This window comes from Capra hircus, chromosome 5 (genome assembly GCF_001704415.2).
Source record: "Capra hircus breed San Clemente chromosome 5, ASM170441v1, whole genome shotgun sequence".
Taxonomy (NCBI): Eukaryota; Metazoa; Chordata; class Mammalia; order Artiodactyla; family Bovidae; genus Capra; species Capra hircus.
In genome coordinates this window covers 40,029,201-40,047,679 of record NC_030812.1, presented here as the reverse complement: position 1 = coordinate 40,047,679, position 18,479 = coordinate 40,029,201, and the positions used below count along the sequence as shown (strand labels likewise).

General features: G+C 35.3%; 1 protein-coding gene across 2 annotated transcripts in view; it reads left to right on the top strand.

Annotated features, from left to right (window-relative positions):
• Nucleotides 1-18,479, top strand: part of LRRK2 (leucine rich repeat kinase 2) — a 213,323-nt gene that overhangs the window by 179,322 nt on the left and 15,522 nt on the right. For both annotated transcript variants that reach the window (XM_018047920.1, XM_018047919.1), the window contains 6 exons: nt 4,116-4,286; nt 5,685-5,785; nt 9,728-9,922; nt 11,444-11,637; nt 12,849-12,921; nt 13,701-13,885. In XM_018047920.1, the coding sequence (XP_017903409.1) occupies nt 4,116-4,286; nt 5,685-5,785; nt 9,728-9,922; nt 11,444-11,637; nt 12,849-12,921; nt 13,701-13,885 (919 nt within the window). The remainder of the gene's footprint in view (nt 1-4,115; nt 4,287-5,684; nt 5,786-9,727; nt 9,923-11,443; nt 11,638-12,848; nt 12,922-13,700; nt 13,886-18,479) is intronic.

Genomic DNA, 18,479 nt, shown 5'->3' with positions numbered 1-18,479 from the left:
GCGCAGCACTTTCAAAGCATCATCTTTTAGGATTTGAAATAGCTCAGCTGGAATTCTATTACCTCCACTTGCTGTGTTCATAGTAATGCTTCCTAAGACCCACTTGATTTCACACTCCAAGATGTATGGCTCTGGTGAGGGACCACACCATTGTGGTTATCTGGGTCATTAAGATTTTTTTTTTCCCAACAGTTCTATGTGTTCTTGCCACCTGTTAATCTCCCCTGCTTCTGTTAGGTCTTTGCTGTTTCTGTCTGTTATTGTGCCCATCTTTGCATGAAATGTGTTCCCTTGGTGTCTAATTTTCTTGAGTAGATCTCTGATCTTTCCCATTCTGTTGTTTTCCTCTATTTCTTTGCATTGTTTACTTGAGAAGTCTTTCCTATCTCTCCTTGCTATTTTCTGGCACTCTGCATTAAGATGAGTTTATCTTTCTCCTTTGCCTTTCACTTCTCTTCTTTTCTCAGCTGTATGTAAGGCCTCCTCAGACAACCACGCTGCCTTCTTTCATCTATCTTTTGAGGCTATGGTTTTAGTCAGTACCTCGTGTACAATCGTCTGAATCTCCATCCATAGTTTTTCAGGCACTGGTTTATCAGATTTAGTCCCTTGAATCTATTCATCACCTCTCCTATATAATCATAAGGGATTTGATTTATATTCTACCTGAATGGCCTTGTGTTTTTCCCTAATTTCTTCAATTTAAGTCTGGATTTTGCAATAAGGAGCTGATGATCTGAGACACAGTCAGCTCCAGGTCTTGTTTTTGCTGAAGCTTGTTGAGCTTCTCCATCTTTGACTGCAAAGAATAGAATTAATCTGATTTTGATATTAACCGTCTGGTGATGTCCATGTGTAGAGTTTTCTCCAGCACCACAATTCAAAAGCATCCATTCTTCAGCACTCCACCTAGTTTATGATCCAACTCTCATATCTGTACATGACTGCTGGAAAGACCATAGCTTTGACTTGTTGGCAAAGAAATGTCTTTGTTTATATTTGTTACAGACTGTTACCACTATTCCTTGAAATAATTTTTCTGCCATTTTCTCTCCTCTCCCTCTGAAAACTCTATAATGCAGATGCTATTCTGGGTAATGATGTCACAAACGTACTTTAATGTATGTCCATGTAAAACAGTATTTTTATTTTACTTCTTTATCTGGATGAGTTCCATTGCTCTGTCTTCCATCATCTTAGAATGATCACTGACTTATTCTTCCACCTCATCTAATCTATTATTGAGCCCCTTTAGTGATTTTTCAGTTCAGTTATAAACTCTGTTTTATAATTTTTATGTTTTTTCCTTGTTCAGTTTCTCACTGTGTTCCTTCACTATTCTCTCAAGTTCATTGAGCATCTTCATGACCGTTACTTTGAATGCTTCATCAAGTGAATGGCTTATCACTGTGTTCATTTTTCTGAAGTTTTGTTTTGTTGTTTCAATTGAAACAGCTTCCTCTGTCTTCTCATTTGCCTCATTTTCTGTGTTTGTTTGTATGTATTGAGTAAGTCTGTGATCTCTCCTGTTCTTGAAGGAGTAGGTTTATTAAGGAGATATACTCTGTGAATCAGAAGTGCAGTCCCACATGGCCCCCAGAGGCAGGTGCTCAAAGAGTATCCTCTATGTGGGCTGTATACACCCTCCAGTTGTGGTAGAACTGCAGCTGGTGTTAAAGCATGCTGGTGAGTAGGGCTGGCCTCCAGCCTGCTGTGAGATCCAACCACAGTTTTTAAGTACTCTTAAATTTACCATTTATTTTCTATGTGTCCTTAGGAAAACATCTAACACTTTCATGATGATTATGTTCTTTGTAAAATGGAAAGTTCTCTTCTGCCTATTCAGGAAGGTGTGTGTAAAATGCTATAGTGATACAAATTAGAAACTGTTGTGATATATATACATTATGTTATAGGTACAGTTTATTAGGGATCTATTTTAGAACTATCTTAACTACTTGTATAATTCTTTCACTTAGGTGTGAGAATTATATTATAGCTAAGTTAGAAAATGTCCTTATCTTGTTGTTCAGTTGTTAAATCGTGTCTGACTGTGATCCTGTGAATTGTAGCATGCCAAGCTCCTATGTCCTCCACTGTCTCCTGGAGTTTGCTCTAATTCATGCCCAATGAGTTGGTTATGCTATCTTACCATCTCATCCTCTGCCACACCCTTCTCCTATTCCCTTCAATCTCTCCCAGCATAAGGGTCTTTTCCAGTGAATCAACTCTTTGCATCAGGTGGCCAAAGTGTTGGAGCTTCAACTTCAGCAACAGTCCTTCCAGTGAATATTCAGGGTTTATTCCTTTAAGATTCACTGATTTGATCTCTTTGTAGTCCAAAGGATTCTTAAGCGCCCCTTCACAGATCACAGCCTTGTCATGACAAAGTGGCTTGCATGACTTAGTGAAGCCATGAGCCATATCATGCAGGGCCACCAAAAATGGACAGGTCATAGAAAAGAGTTCTGACAAAACATGGTCCACTGGAGAAAGAAATGGCCACCTACTCCAGTATTCTTGCCTAAAGATCCCCATGTATCCTTATCTTAAGGATACATATTATATTTAGGTTTGAAATATTTTATCTTCATCTTAATATAATGTCAAATATTTTATGTACATGCACAAAGACAAGGAGAGAATGAGAAAGAGTGAAAGGGAGTGACAGAGAAGGAAGAAGACACACACACACAGATACAAATGTGTGGAAATGGTAACAGAGAAACAGAGAAGAGGAAAAAATGCAACAAAATGTTCATGAGAGAATGTTTACAGTTAGTTCAGTAGAGGTTATCATGCTCAAACTTGTTGTCTCCATCCTTTTGACTCCTAGCTTGTTGAAGGGTTGACGAGCTTTGTCTTTCACTGAGAAGTGCTGTTAAAAAGTTTCTCAGTTCAGTCGTTTACTCCTTGAAGGATATGAATTCATACTTCATTATATTTTCCTGGCTATATATTTACCATAGCAATCATATATGTTCATTGTGGAAAATTTAAAATTATAAAGGAAAATAAAAGCTACTCATAGTTTTTATACTTGGAAATAATTGTTATTACATTTGCATGTATTTCTTTGTCATTTTAATTTTGCATATTCCCATTAACTGTTTATTTTGAAAATGTTTCAGCCTATGAAAAAGTTGAAAGAATAGTATAATATATACCTATATACCCTTCACATAATTTAATTATTAACTTTTTGCCACCTTGTTGTTCTCTTTCTGTTCTGTTTGAATATGAGTCTTTTAAATTGAGTTGAAGATGTCATGCCGTGTCATCCCGAAATGTATTTGCATGTATTTTCTTAGTATTGTATAAGGATGTTTGCTTGCATAATAGCCATACCATTATCACAGCTAAGAAAATTAATTCAGGTGATAATTTTGTCTATCCAGAATTATACATTTTTTCATTTACATTATAACATCTTAAAAATTAAGTTATAGCATAGTGTATAGTATTTAACTTATTTTCTTTATAGTTGGATTTCTTTAGATTGTTAATGTTTTTATTGTTATAGGTAATGTTGAAATTACTCTTTTTTTCTCAAGTGATTAAAATGATTTATCTTTATTATGAGATGAAAGGTTTTATTTCCTTATAAAAGAATTTCAGGCATGAACCTTCACTTGAGATAGAGGGCTTTTATTCATTTTAGTTGTGGTTTTCTTTTTAGTTTTCAACTGAGTTAAAGGAGTAGAGTCAGACGTTCTTGAAATAATAAGTCCATTAACATTTTAGCCAGGTTAAAGTGACTTGGAGTAAAATCTGCAAATCTGCCTCCTGCCTCCTCGTCTGTTTGAAATACTACCCTGAGAATAGTTATTATTAAGAAGGATATAGTTTTTCCCCCTTTTAGGCTTTATTTAATTGTGAAACATTACTAAATAATTTATTATTGCATGTTTATCCTTATTATTCTTCAAAATTGACCATGGGTGAAATGTCTTGGGACATGGCTCTTAACTGGCTTAAGATATCTCCATTTAGAGATGATATGGCCTGTTTAGACTCATCTTCTATTCATTAGCATACAGGCCTAAATATATACTTCTTTGGGTGTATAAGCCCTGGGTTTCAGCACATTTATTAATATGTCTGTTTTCTTTCAGGTTTTCGTGCACCTGAAGTTGCTAGAGGAAATGTTATTTATAACCAACAAGCTGATGTTTATTCATTTGGTTTGCTACTTTATGACATTTTGACAACTGGAGGTAGAATAGCAGAGGGTTTGAAGTTTCCAAATGAGTTTGATGAATTGGCAATACAAGGGAAATTACCCGGTAAGTTTTATCTACAATAAAGATTATTATATTTTAATTTAGCTGCTTCATTTCTAAGTTATTTAATCTTATTTATATACTAATTCATTTTACAACTGATAATTTTTTTGTTTACTGCATGAATAGTCTTAAATTCTATGATGCATAAAACATAGAAGATATAGGGTTTCTTTTTAGTATTCTAAATATTGATATATTAGGTATTGTATTTAGAAGAATACTCAGGAAAGGAAATATTATCATAAGTCCAGGTTAGTGACTTTTTTCTCATAAAGAATTACTAAGTGTCCATTAGCTTGGAGTATTTTCATTTTCTTGAGTGAAGTAATTTCTAGGCAGGAATGAAAACAAATTATTGACTATAATAATTTTCAGTAGTAAATATTAACAAGAATTAGTAAATGAGTGTTTAATGAGATCAGATCTATTTTGAATGGTTGCCTCATGCTTTAAGGGATTCCCTGGTGGCTCAGACGGTAAAGCATCTGCCCTCAATGCGTGAGACACAGTTCGATCCCCAGGTTGGGAAGATCCCCTGGAGAAGGAAATGGCAACCCACTCCAGTACTCTTGCCTAGAAAATTCCTTGGATGGAGGAGCCTTGTGGGCTAGAGTCCATGGGGTCACAAAGAGTTGGACACTACTGAGTGACTTCACTTTCACTCATGCTTTAAAGAAATTCTAGGACTTTTTTTTCATTCCTTAACTGTTACTTCAGTTTGCATTCTGAAATATTCTTTTAAATATACTTAGTTGTTTCTCATATCTTCTGCTTTTCACTTAAAAAAAGTTTTGAGTTGTACACTGTGTTCCAGCTACAGGGAAGATAACTATCTCCTTTTGAGGACCTTTAAAGATTCCCAGCAGAAGGAAATCAATAATTATTTGACTAAATACTTCGTGCACAATCTGAGTCATCTCCCTCATTTTATCAATTAGGTATCCAGGGAAAGTTTTCAGGTCTCTATTCTACCCCGACCAGAAAAATGGCATACTTAAAAACAAACGTTCACAAACTGACTGTGGGGATATGAGGACTGAATGCTTGTCTACTTTGAATATTAAAATAAAAGTATGTGCAAAAAAGTCTAATATATGAGCAAAAGTGTTTTCAAAATCTATTTGAAATGAATGTATGAAAAGAAAATCTATTTTTATTCAGTTGGTATTTGTGTCTCTTTTTATACTGTAAAAATCAAGGACTCTTTTTTGATGTTTCTAGTGGAGATAATTAACAAAATTGGCTTTAAGAGTGATAAGCAGTTCATAATAAATGTGGGATTATAGAAATCAATGTTTCCTTTGCAGTGTCTGGATCTCTCATACACATTGAGAAGAAATAAAATAATCTTTCTGATTTGTTCAGTGTTTTAGTGTGATTGGTTTTTTAATGTTTTAGATCCAGTTAAAGAATATGGTTGTGCCCCATGGCCTATGGTTGAGAAGTTAATTAAAAGATGTTTGAAAGAAAATCCTCAAGAAAGACCCACTTCTGCCCAGGTATTCATATCATTAAAATTTATCAATATTTTGTACAGAACATAAAATATTTATCTATTTATAAAATAATAAAAAATATATATATATACTTAAACATATAAATACACTCACAGTTTAAAACAGTTATAAAGCAAAACTGTTACATCTTCTCACCACCTTGGCACAAAACAAAGGGTGAACATCCCAGAAACGCACATATGTCGATTTCTGATTGCATCACTTTCTTTCCCTATCAGTGCAACCACTCTCCTAACTTTCATGATAATCATTATTATTTCCTCTTTAAAGTTTCACTACCCAGTTTAATATTCCTGTATTCATAATTTATTTAAAATGAAATCAGTCACATGCTGTTCTGAGATTTTTCAGTTTTTCTCCCAACATTGTTTTGTGATCTTCATCCTGTTGTTGAACATAGCTGTTGATTTCTTTCCCAGCTACTCCATTCCATTGTTTGAATGCACAACAATGTTTTTACCCATGACCATATCAACGTTTCTAGTTTTTTGCTATTATCAGTACTGTTATGAGCATGGTTGTACATCTCCTAGTGCAAATTGCACAAGAATTGCTTTATGTTATGTATCTAGGAGTTGCATTGCAGAATCATGGAATATGGGAATGTCTAAATCATTTTCTGAAGAAGTTGTACCAGCTTAACGGTTCCATCACCTGTATATTATTGTAGCTGTTTTTTAAAAATATATTCTCCTTAAATGTTGTAACTATCTGATTTTTAAATTTTTTCGAAATGGATTCAGTTTTGTACATTGGTTTACATTTTCCTAATTACTAATAAGGATGAGCATTTCTTTATATATTCACTGGCAATATATGTTTTCTCTTCTGGAAAATGCTTGTTCATTGTTTTTCCCATTTTTATATTAGGTTATTTGCATAAAAATGAAATTTATAAACAGCTTCTTTCTTTTCTATACTGTATACTAAAAATAAAAAAAAATAAAAAAAATAAAATTATGATCTGGAAAAAAAAATAAAAAATAAAACTTAGTTGGTTACGTATGTTGCAAATTTATTTTCCCAATTCATGGTTCCCATTTTTATTTCCTATTGAGTGGCTTTTGCTTAACAGAATTTCTTAATTTTAATAGAGATAAACTTAACAGTACTTACTTTTATAGCTATTAATTTTAGAATCTTGTTTTAAAAGGTCCTTATCTCTCCCAGAGCCACAAAAATATTTACCTATGTTTTCTTCATAAAGTTTAAAAGTTTTGTTTTTTATAAAGTTCTTAATTCATCAGGAATTGTATTTTTATCTAGATCCAATTTTCTTTTTTCCATTTGGATAACCTATTTTCCAGTTTCATCTATGAACTTGTTTCTTCCTTTGTCTTCCATTGATCTTTGTTTTTTCCGTTTGCACTCTTTTATTTACTCTCAAAGATACACACATGCATACTCTCTTCCATTGGTCAATTTACCTGTTTTTCCTCCAGTACAGTCCTGTCTTAATTCCTGAAGCTTTAATAGTCTTTTCCCCCCATAATTGTTATCCTTTAGGAATGACTTAGCTGTTCTTTGGTCTAGTTTTTCCATATAAGTTTTTAAATCACTTTGTTAACTTTTTTGAAAAATTCTATTGTGCTTTGGATTAGACTTGCAATGAATCTATAGGCAATAGCCTTATAATGTATTAAGTCACTGTATTCTTGAATGTGGGTTATCTCTCTGTTTCGGTTTTAAGTATCTTTCAATGAAGTTTTGCAATTCTGCATACAGGTCTTGCACATCTTTTATTGTTTTTTTTTTCTTTTTTTCTTTCTATAAATTGCTTTAAATTCAGTTCCTGGCTTGAGATGTTTTTGAACCACCTAGGTGATGGGAATCTTATCTGTAAATCTTGAGAGCAAGCTTATGAATAACAGTTTCTCAGGGTTCTTTTGCTCTTTCACTCTGTGTCTGTAAAGTCCCAAGGCTGCTTTCCTTATAGACCAGTGGGAGTGGGGCATGGCTTTATTTCTAGTTTTCATTTATTCTGAATGTGTGGCCCTTTGGGATCCCAGTTTTATCTCGTTACTACATTCTCCACTTTGGGCATCCCTAGATTTAACTCTTTCCCACCAGCCCCACAAGGCATTCAAAACCACAAATCAGTTTTACTTCAGTAGACCAGTGCCTTAAGGGAAAATCAGGCTTTGGGGCTCATCTGACCTCTCTGGATTCTGCCTTTCATTAATATTTTGGCCTGATAATTCTGTATGGTGTTGTCAGATCCCTAATGTTTTCAAGAGGTTAAAAAAATAATTTCTTCAGCATTTTAAATTGTAGTTTGCTGGAATGATTGTCCAAATAACCTTTTCTATCATATTATTGGAAATAGAACTCTTGCAGTTTTTTAAATTTTATTGTGTTTTTATTTCTTGGTCACACTGCATGGCATGCAGGATATTAGTTTCCTGACCGTATCAAACCCTCACCCCCTGTAGTGGAAGTCTTAACCACTGGCCTGCCAGAGAAGTCCCTCTTACTGTGTTTTAAATAAAACATTTAATATATCAAAATAAGAGGTATTTTTATGTTTTGGACTCTTAATTTTGTATAATAATTAACTGAAAAATTTTTGTTCAGTTTCTTACTGAGAAATAGCTGAGGACATGTACACTACCTTTATCAAACAACCTATAATCACGTTGACTACTTGTCTTACTTTTTAATTTTGGTTGCTACCAGAATTAATCACACAGACTTAAAAAAAAATATCTTGGTGATATTCTCCAAAGCTTAATTATTGTTTTAATTTTTACTTATACTTCACTTGTATTTTATAGGGTTTTTTCTTTTAGCATATGACAGTATTCAAAAACTTTCTCATACCTATTTAAAATACCATGTGTGCTAAGCAAGACAGGTAAACTCACACCTTTGTCAGATGAGGCAGTGGGTGAAAAGGAGCTTTCTTGGAGTCTCCTTCATGGCAGGCAAGTGGCTGTGACGCGAGACTCTAATTCCATTTTCCTGACACTGTTTCCTTACACTGGCTTTATGCCATCTCTCTGTTCTTTAGTGCTTGAAGGAAAAACAAAAACAGAATCTTCAGGTGATTTGTGAGTTTGTTGCCATGCTGTGCTTAGTCACTCAGTTGTGTCTAACTCTTTGTAACACCATAGACTGTAGCCCACCAGATTCCTCTGTCCATGGGATTCTTCAGGCAAGAGTACTGGAGTGGGTAGCCTGTCCCTTCTCCAGAGGATCTTCCCAACAGAGGAGTTGAACTGTGGTCTCTTGCAATGAAAATGGATTCATTACCAGTTGAGCTACAGGGAAGCTTGTTCCCAAAGATCAAAATTTCATTTCCCTTCAACTGGTAGAAGCTCTTGTCTCTTGTTGGCTTGAATATTTATCTCCAACGTGATGTGTTTCTGCAGTATAAAACTGAATGAAGAATAGCTCCTGGTTCTGCTAACTTTCTGTTAATTTGGCACTTTGGGGATTTCTTTTCAAAGAATTCAAAGTTACAAAACACACCATACATAAAAAAGTGTGTATACCAGGCACAGTTTAAAAATAAGTTATTTTTTTGATGTAATTTTATCCCTAGTTTGTTAATCTTGTTGCTCTGGGTGGATCACAGTTTAAATAACAAATTTAGATTTTTCTTGATGAAACTGTAACATTTAACTGTAACATTATGCATAATGATATGATCTTTCTAGGTGTTTCCCAGGTGTCTTGGTGAAAGAATCCACCTGCCAAGCTGGAAATGCAGGTTTGGTTCCTGGGTCAGGAAGATCCCCTGGAGAAGGAAATGGCAACCCATTCCATATTGTTGCCTGGGAAATCCCACGGAGAGAGGAGTGTAGTGGGCTATAGTCCATAAGTTCTCAAAGACTCTGACACGACTTAGCGACTAAACTACCATCATAATCTTTCAAGCAGACATGTGTTAACTTGATGTGTGTTGTTTTTTAAACTTCTCAGGTCTTTGACATTTTGAATTCAGCTGAGTTAATCTGTCTGATGAGACGTATATCAATACCTAAAAGCTTTACTGTTGAATGCATGGTTGCTACGAATCATAACAGCAAGAATGTGAAGATTTGGCTGGGCTGTGGGCACACTGACAAAGGACAGCTCTCGTTTCTTGACTTAAATACAGAAAGATACACTTCTGAGGTAAATCCAAATACTCTTTAAATTAGTGATATTCTAGAAAACTCACTTTGTGAACTATTTTAAAGCTTGTGCCAATTAAAAAGTTACCTGGGAGCATTCAGTGCATAGGTATGAAGTGTCTGGCTGGGGCCAGGGCCAAGGGAGGGCTTGAAGGCACGGTGTTTGGTTTGGGACACAGTGACAGAGCTATCTGTGTCCGACTGCTGGGTGGAAAGTGATTGTCTGGGGCCTAGCCAAGAAAGAGGTCTGAGAGATTCTCGACACTACCCATGACTTTCAAGTGGAACTGCAGCAACTCAACTGGTTCTTAAAAAAAAAAAAAAGTTACTTAGGAAGAAATTAAATAAGGGCTAATATAGACTTGTTATTAAATTAGCTTCCTGTTAGAACAAGTACATTCACAAGATTTAAGTGGTATGTGTTTGTTTTAAAACCACAATGTATGTCTTAGGTCAGGATCCCTAGAAACAGAGCCTGAAACAGGATTTTATATAAGTGATTTAAGGAAAGAGAGGGTTCCCTGGTAGCTCAGCTGGCAAAGAATCCGCCTGCAGTGCAGGAGATCTGCACTTGATCCCTGGGTTAGGAAGATCCCCTGGAGGAGGGCATGACAACCCACTCCAGTATTCTTGCCTGGAGAATCCCCAGGTACAAAGGAGCCTGGCAGGTTACAGTCCATGGGGTTGCAAACAGCCAGACATGACTGAACGACTAAGCAGAGCACATAAGGAGAGAAAAACTTTAAAGAAGATATGGGAAGCCGCATAGGTCAGGAGAAGAAGCTCAGCAAAAATGTAGTTTCTGAGAAAGTCTAGCTTCAAGCTTTGTGTATGTGCATTCATGCTCAATCTTTCGACTCCATGTACTGTATGTAGCCCTCCAATTTTCAATCATTACCCACAAGAAACTGGAATGTAATAACAGCACAGATTAATTCTTTTACCAGGCAAGTGATCTGGTATGTTAATCCCACTATCAGTCAGTCATTAGCACAATTTGCCCAATGGTAGGAGTTGGGTAATCTCCCAGCCACTTCTGAACAAGCCAACTCCCTGTGGGCTGAAGGTAATGAAGGGTGCAACTTTGAGCTCAGCTGAGGGTGGCTGATAGAGGAGATCTGGGCTTGGCTTCTACAAGATGGGTCACTAATTGTATTGGGAAATATAAGGTAAATTTCTAGACTTAAAAAATTTAATATTTTGATAGTTGCTTTGAAATGTGTTGTGCCTAAATATTATTCTTAAGGTTGGACAGTGTTCTTGTGTTATTTTGAGTGAGAAATGATACTGAAAATGATTTTCAGTTTCTAAATTTTAGCTTCAGGTACATTCTAGACAGACATTTTTTTTTTCTTTGCCAGTTAACTCATTTATTGTTGCAAGTTAAATAAAATCGTCACTGTTTTTAAAATTAAAAGCAAGAAAATAAAAAGTTAAATATGTGGATTACATAATTCTGTACAAATTCTAGCCACTTAAGGTAGAACAAAGTCCTTTAGAGTGTGTTTTCTTTTCTTAATAGGAAGTTACTGATAGTAGAATTCTGTGCCTTGCCTTGGTGTATCTTCCTGTTGAAAAGGAAAGTTGGATTGTGTCTGGAACACAGTCTGGCATGCTCCTCGTCATTAATACTGAAGATGGGAGAAAGAGGCATACCCTTGAAAAGATGACTGATTCTGTTACTTGCTTGTATTGCAATTCATTTTCTAAGCAAAGGTAAGACAGTGAATTTGACCTTGAAGGAGCATTACCTATCTTTTAGTTGACTTAATTATGTGCAAAATTATTACAGTGTCAGCACAGCTTGCAAAGTTTTAACATTTTCCCATTGGTTGCATGTATTAAAGGGAATTGTAGGAGGCCTCAAAGATATTTGTATTTTCCTGTATACAGATCAGGCTGAGGTAGTTAAAAAATAGGTCAGTCATTTTTTCAGGCCTCCAGCCTTGTTCCATTTTAGCTCAACTATGGCTCTAACGCTTTACAACTCATGACAGCAATTTACTTTCGTAGGGCTTCTACCAAAAGGAATTCTTATTCTTCTCTGAACGCATGTATATCGATAATCTGTTATATGCCTCTAAAGCATGGCACTTAACTACCAGATTGAAAAAAAAAAAAAAACCACTTCAGTAAATGAATTCATAAGTTGTTTGTAGATGAAAATGGCTTAAACATTATCAGTTATTGAAATGGCAGAATTTCAGATATGAGTGATAGATTAGTTGCTGTAATATTTGGGGCAGTATGATTTCCATGAGTCATTTAGGTTATATGTCATATCCTTCAGTCAGTACCAGAAAATAAATAAGTATTAGAAAAATGTGAAGTCCAAGTTTTGGTGGCTGAATTATAAACTCCATTGGCAATGATCCAAAAATTATTGTTTGGATACTGTCAAAAGTTTCATCAGAGGAAGTCAAATAGGCAAGGAAGACTTTATATTTAAAATAATTGCAACAGGGGAGAGGAATTGAACTCAGCTCTGCGGAAATAAAAGATGGGAGAGTTTTTAAACCCTTTAACGAGCTGGTGTAAAAGTGATGGAGGACTTCAGGGGAGGAAGAGGGTCAATGTGATTAGGCCATCTGTGTTTGCTGATCAGTGCTTATTGAAATTGAGCTCCTACTGCCTTACAAAGACTAAGAGTCCTGATGACATTTCAGAGAAGGCTCCCAAATCCTTGAGAAAGTCATTCTTCAGTTATAAAACTTGCAAGGGTCTAGGAGAAGATCTGCATTTTAAATGGACCGCGAAAGAAGTTACAATTTACGTTTTCTCAAGTGAATGCTGTAAGGAAAGGGAGGTCAGGGCCAATAACCAGGAAAAAAACCTGTCTAAAGTTCAGTTAAGCTAGGGGGAATGTGAAGCCATCTTGGTCAATATAATCATTCTTTTTATAACAATTTTGACATTTTTTCTTTTAGCAAGCAAAAAAATTTCCTTTTAGTGGGAACTGCTGATGGCAACTTAGCGATTTTTGAAGGTAAAACTGTTAAGGTAAATATTAAACACATTCTGCATCAAATTTTAAATTGTTTTATGTTTGTTCATCAACACCCTCCTTCTGATTATAAACTCCCTGACACTAAGGATCATGTATTCTGCTTTTTATCTTTTCATTGCTTCAGAAAGTCTTGTACACAATAGATTCTCTATAAGTACTTGCTGATTAACTGTGTATATGAATGAACCAAGGAAAAATTGATAAATGAGATCTGATTTATAATATAGTGTTAGTGATGGAAATAATTCCATTTTTATATAAGTGACGTAGATAATTTCTTATAAATATATTGTAGAAAAGACAAGGGAAACAAGTTTTAAGTCTAGCTTGCTATCAACCTATTCTTTAATCTTGAAGAAATCATTTGGCTTTCTGTTCTTAAGATTCACATTTATCATTAAGGCATTGATTTTTCCACACTTCGTTCATCTGTGGTTCCATCTAGTCATTTCACATCCTACCCATTCATACTCTTTGTTAGCAAAAAAGCTTATTATCTCATGAAAGACAAAGAAATAATTGTAGTAGAATTTTTAGGTTACTGCTGTACAAATTTTACATGGAGAAGTGAAGAGATTGGTTATAAAGATAACTGAATACTATTTGAATTAAATCCTGTTTTTATAAGCCATTTGAAAAATGTATCCTGAATTTTTATTTTTATACCTCTAACCATTTAAGAGGGAAAGCAGTTTTTAGGAAGCTGAAATTTTACACTGTTTCACTCTGTAGATACTCAATTTACTGAATGTGTTTTCTCTTTTTGGCAAAGTGTAAAGGAGCCTCTCCTTTGAAGATACTCAACATAGGAAATGTCAGCACTCCACTGATGTGCTTGAGTGAATCTGTGAACTTAACTGAAAAAAACATTATGTGGGGAGGATGTGGTACAAAAGTTTTCTCATTTTCTGATGATTTCACCATTCAGAAACTCATTGAGACCAGGACAAATCAGCGGTGAGTTATTCCTTTCTGTGCAGCTAACTTAACATTTTATTAATGTTTATTCTTTGTAATCATGTCAATAATACTGTCTGTAATTTCCAACAAAAATCTTTCAAAATGCATACATTATTCTTCTGTTGTAAATGTAAACATTCATTATGAAACTTAGAAAGCACAGGAATGTTTAAAAAATCACCCAGTCTAATAACATTTGGGATAAAACATGAAATCCATGGTAATTTTGTAGTGTTTATCAATTTAAATATTTATCATTTTCATTGTCTCCATATCAAATTAAACATGGAATTTGAAAGACAATTCATTATTTTACTAAAGATATGAATTTTACACACATATTTTAGATAATTTTCTTTGTTCTTTGAGGTATTATTGATTTACACTATTATATAAATTTCAGCTATACTACATAGGGATTTGAAATTTTCAAAGATTATATTCCATTTATAGTTATTATAAAATATTGGCTACATTCCCTGTGTTATACAGTATATCCTTGTAGCTTATTTTATACATAGTAATTTGTACTTCTTAATCTCCTAACATTATCTTGGCCCTCCCCTCTTTCCTCTCTACACTGGTAAACACTAGTTTGTTCTTTATATCTGTGAGCAGTTTGTTTTATTCTTTAGATTCTACATATAAGTGAGATCAAATAGTATTTGTCTTTCTTTGACTTATTTCACTTAGCATAATAACCTCTAAGTTCATCCATGTTGTTGCAAATGGCAAAATTTCAATCATTTTATTGGTAGGTATTATTCTTTTATATATTTATACATACCATGTCTTCTTTCTTCATTTATCTGATGGTGGACACTTAGGTTGCTTTCATATCTTGCTTATTATTAGAGTGCTTGTATCATTTCAAATATGTATATATATATTTTTGATAAATACCCAGGAGTGGAATTTTTGGGTCATATGGTAGTTCAATTTTTAGTTTTCTGATGAATCTTCATACTTTATTTCCATAGTGGCTGCACCATTTTCGCAACCAGTGTATGAGGTTTCCCTTTTCTCCACATTCTTGCCAATGCTTGTTATTTGTGGTCTTTTTGATGATAGCCATTCTGACAGGTGTTAGGTAATATTTCACAGTGGTTTTAATTTGAGCTTCTCTGATGATACTGATGGTAAGTGCCTTTTCATGTGTCATTTTGACATTATTAATTCTTCCAGTCCATGAACATGGTATATTTTTCCATCGGTTTCTGTCATCTTGTTTCTTTCATCAGTCTTACGGTTTTCTGAGTACAAGTCTTTTATCTGCTCAGTTCAGTTGCTCAGTCGTGTCCAACACTTTGCGACCCGATGTAGTCCCCTTCCCCTGCCCCCAATCCCTCTCACCATCTGAGTCTTTTCCAAAGAGTCAACTCTTTGCATGAGGTGGCGAAGTGTTGGAGTTTCAGCTTCACCATCAGTCCTTCCAATGAACACCCAGGACTGATCTCCTTTAGGATGGACTGGTTGGATCTCCTTGCAGTCCAGGGGACTCTCAAGAGTCTTCTCCAACACCACAGTTCAAAAGCATCAATACTTCAGTGCTCAGCTTTCTTCACAGTCCAACATTCACATCCATATATGACTAATATGACTACTGGAAAAACCATAGCCTTGACTAGACGGACCTTTGTTGGCAAAGTAATGTCTCTGCTTTTGAGTATGCTGTCTAGGTTGGTCATAACTTTCCTTCCAAGGAGTAAGCGTGTTTTAATTTCATGGCTGCAGTCACCATCTGCAGTGATTTTGTAGCCTAAGTGAAATCTATCACTGTTTCCATTTTTCCCCTTCCATTTCCCATGAAGTGATGGGACCAGATGCCATGATTTTCGTTTCCTGAATGTTGAGCTTTAAGCCAACTTTTTCACTCTCCTCTTTCACTGTCATCAAGAGGCTCTTTAGTTCTTCTTCACTTTCTGCCATAAGGGTGGTGTCATCCGCATATCTGAGGTTATTGATATTTCTCCCAGCAATTTTGATTCCAGCTTGTGCTTCTTCCAGCCCAGCATTTCTCATGATGTACTCTGCATATAAGTTAAATAAGAGAGTGACAATATACAGCCTTGACATACTCCTTTTCCTATTTAGAACAATTCTGTTGTTCCATGTCCAGTTCTAACTGTTGCTTCCTGACCTGCATGTAGTTTTCTCACGAGGCAGGGCAGATAGGTTTATTCCTTGTTGTTTTATTCTTTTTGATGCAGTTGCTAATGCAATTGTTTCCTTAATTTCTCTTTCTGATTGTTTGTTGTTAGTGTACGGAAATACAATAGATTTCTGTATCCTACAACTTTATTGAATTCATTAATGAACTCTACTAGTTTTCTGGCAGTGTCTTTAGGATTTTCTATGTGTAGTATCTTATTTAATTTATATGCAGAGTACATCATGAGAAACACTGGGCTGGAAGAAGCACAAACTGGAATCAAGATTGCTGGGAGAAATATCAATAACCTCAGATATGCAGATGACACCACCCTTATGGCAGAAAGTGAAGAGCAACTAAAACGTCTCTTGATGACAGTGAAAGAGGAGACCGAAAAAGTTGGCTTAAAGCTCAACATTCAGAAAACGAAGATCATGGCATCTGGTCCCATCACTTCTTGGGAAATAGATGGGGAAACAGTGTCAGACTTTATTTCTGGGGGCTCCAAAATCACTGTAGATGGTGATTGCAGCCATGAAATTAAAAGATGCTTACTCCTTGGAAGGAAAGCTATGACCAACCTAGCCAGCATATTAAAAAGCAGCGACATTACTTTGCCAACAAAGTTCCATCTAGTCAAGGCTATGGGTTTTTCAGTAGTCATGTATGGGTGTGAAAGTTGGACTATAAAGAAAGCTGAGCACCAAAGAATTGATGCTTTTGAACTGTGGTGTTGGAGAAGACTCTTAAGAGTCCTTGGTCTGTAAGGAGATCCAACCAGTCCATTCTAAAGGAGATCAGTCCTGGGTGTTCATTGGAAGAACTGATGTTGCAGCTGAAACTCCAGTACTCCTCATGCTAAGAGCAGACTCATTGGAAAAGACCCTGATGCTGGGAAAGATTGAGGGCAGGAGGAGAAGGGGATGACAGAGGATGAGATGGTTGGATGGCATCTCCGACTCAATGGACATGAGTTTGGGTAGGCTCCGGGAGTTGGTGATGGACAGGGAGGCCTGGCGTGCTGAAGTTCATGGGTTTGCATAGAGTCGGACACGACTGAGCGACTGAACTGAACTGAACTGAACTGAATTTTCTAAATTTACTGAGGCTTATTTTTTGGCCTAGCATGTGACCTATCCAAGAGTATGTTACATGTTTACTTGAAAAGAATGTGCATTCAAATGCTTTTGAATAGAATGGGCTTCAGTTTATATATATGTAAAATTCATCTGGTATCATTTGTTATTTACAGCCAGTATTTCCTTATTGATTTTCTGTATGGATGATCTGTCCATTGATGTAAGTAGTGTGTTAAGGTCCTCGACTATTACTGTATTACTATTGAGTTCTCCCTTTATTTCTGTTAACATTTGGTTTATGTATTTAGGTTTTTCTATGTTGAGTGAATATATTAACAACTGTTATATCTTTTTTGAATGATCCCTTGATCATTATGTAATATCCTTCTCTATTTCCTGTAAAAGTCTTTGTTTTGAAATCTATTTTTCTGATATAGGTATCACTGCCCAGCTTTTTTTAATTTCCATTTGCATGGAATACCTTTTTCTGTCCTGAACTTTCAGTCAGTTTTATATCTGAATTGGGTCTTTGTAGGCTGCAAACATACAAATCTTGTTTCTGTATGCATTTTACCACTCTGTCTTTGATTAAAGCACTTAGTCCAATTTACATTTTAAATAGTTATTCATATGTATGTTCTTTTTGCCATTTTGTTAAATGTGTTGGGTTTGTCTTTGTAGGTGCCTTTTGTTCCTTTCTTTTTTTGTTCTTTTCTCTTGTATTTCGATAAATATCTTTAGTGCTGTTTTAAAGTCCTTTTTTTGTTTGTTTGTTTGTATCTATTACAGACTTTTGGCTTGTCACTACTATGAGTTATACATGTGGAAATATACATGGAAGAAAATACAAGTGAGAATCTCTCAGTTGTGTCTTGACTCTTTTCAACCCATGGTGTAGCCTGCTAGGCTCCTCTGACCGTTGAATTTTCTAGACAAGAATACTGGAGTAGGTAGCCATTCCCTTCTCCAAGGGATGTTCCTGACCCAGGGATCAAGCCCAGGTCTCCTGCATAGCAGGCAGAGTCTTTAACTGTTTTAAGTCGCTGATCTCTTAATTTCAAACACATTTTATCACCCTTGCATTTGTACTCTCCTCCCCTCACAATTATGGTTTTTTGATACCATATTTTATATGTAATTTTTTGCATGTCTCTTAACTGCTTATTGTGGATATGCATGAATTTACAACTTTTGTCTTTTACCCTTACTACTAGTTCTGTGTGTGGATGCTTTCCTATCTTTAGTACCAGTTTGCCCTTACTGATGAAGTTTTTCAATTTATAATTTTCAATTTTCTTGTGGCCCTTCCTTTATCACTTAGAGAGTTACTTTAACATTTCTTGTGAGGCTGGTTTGGTAG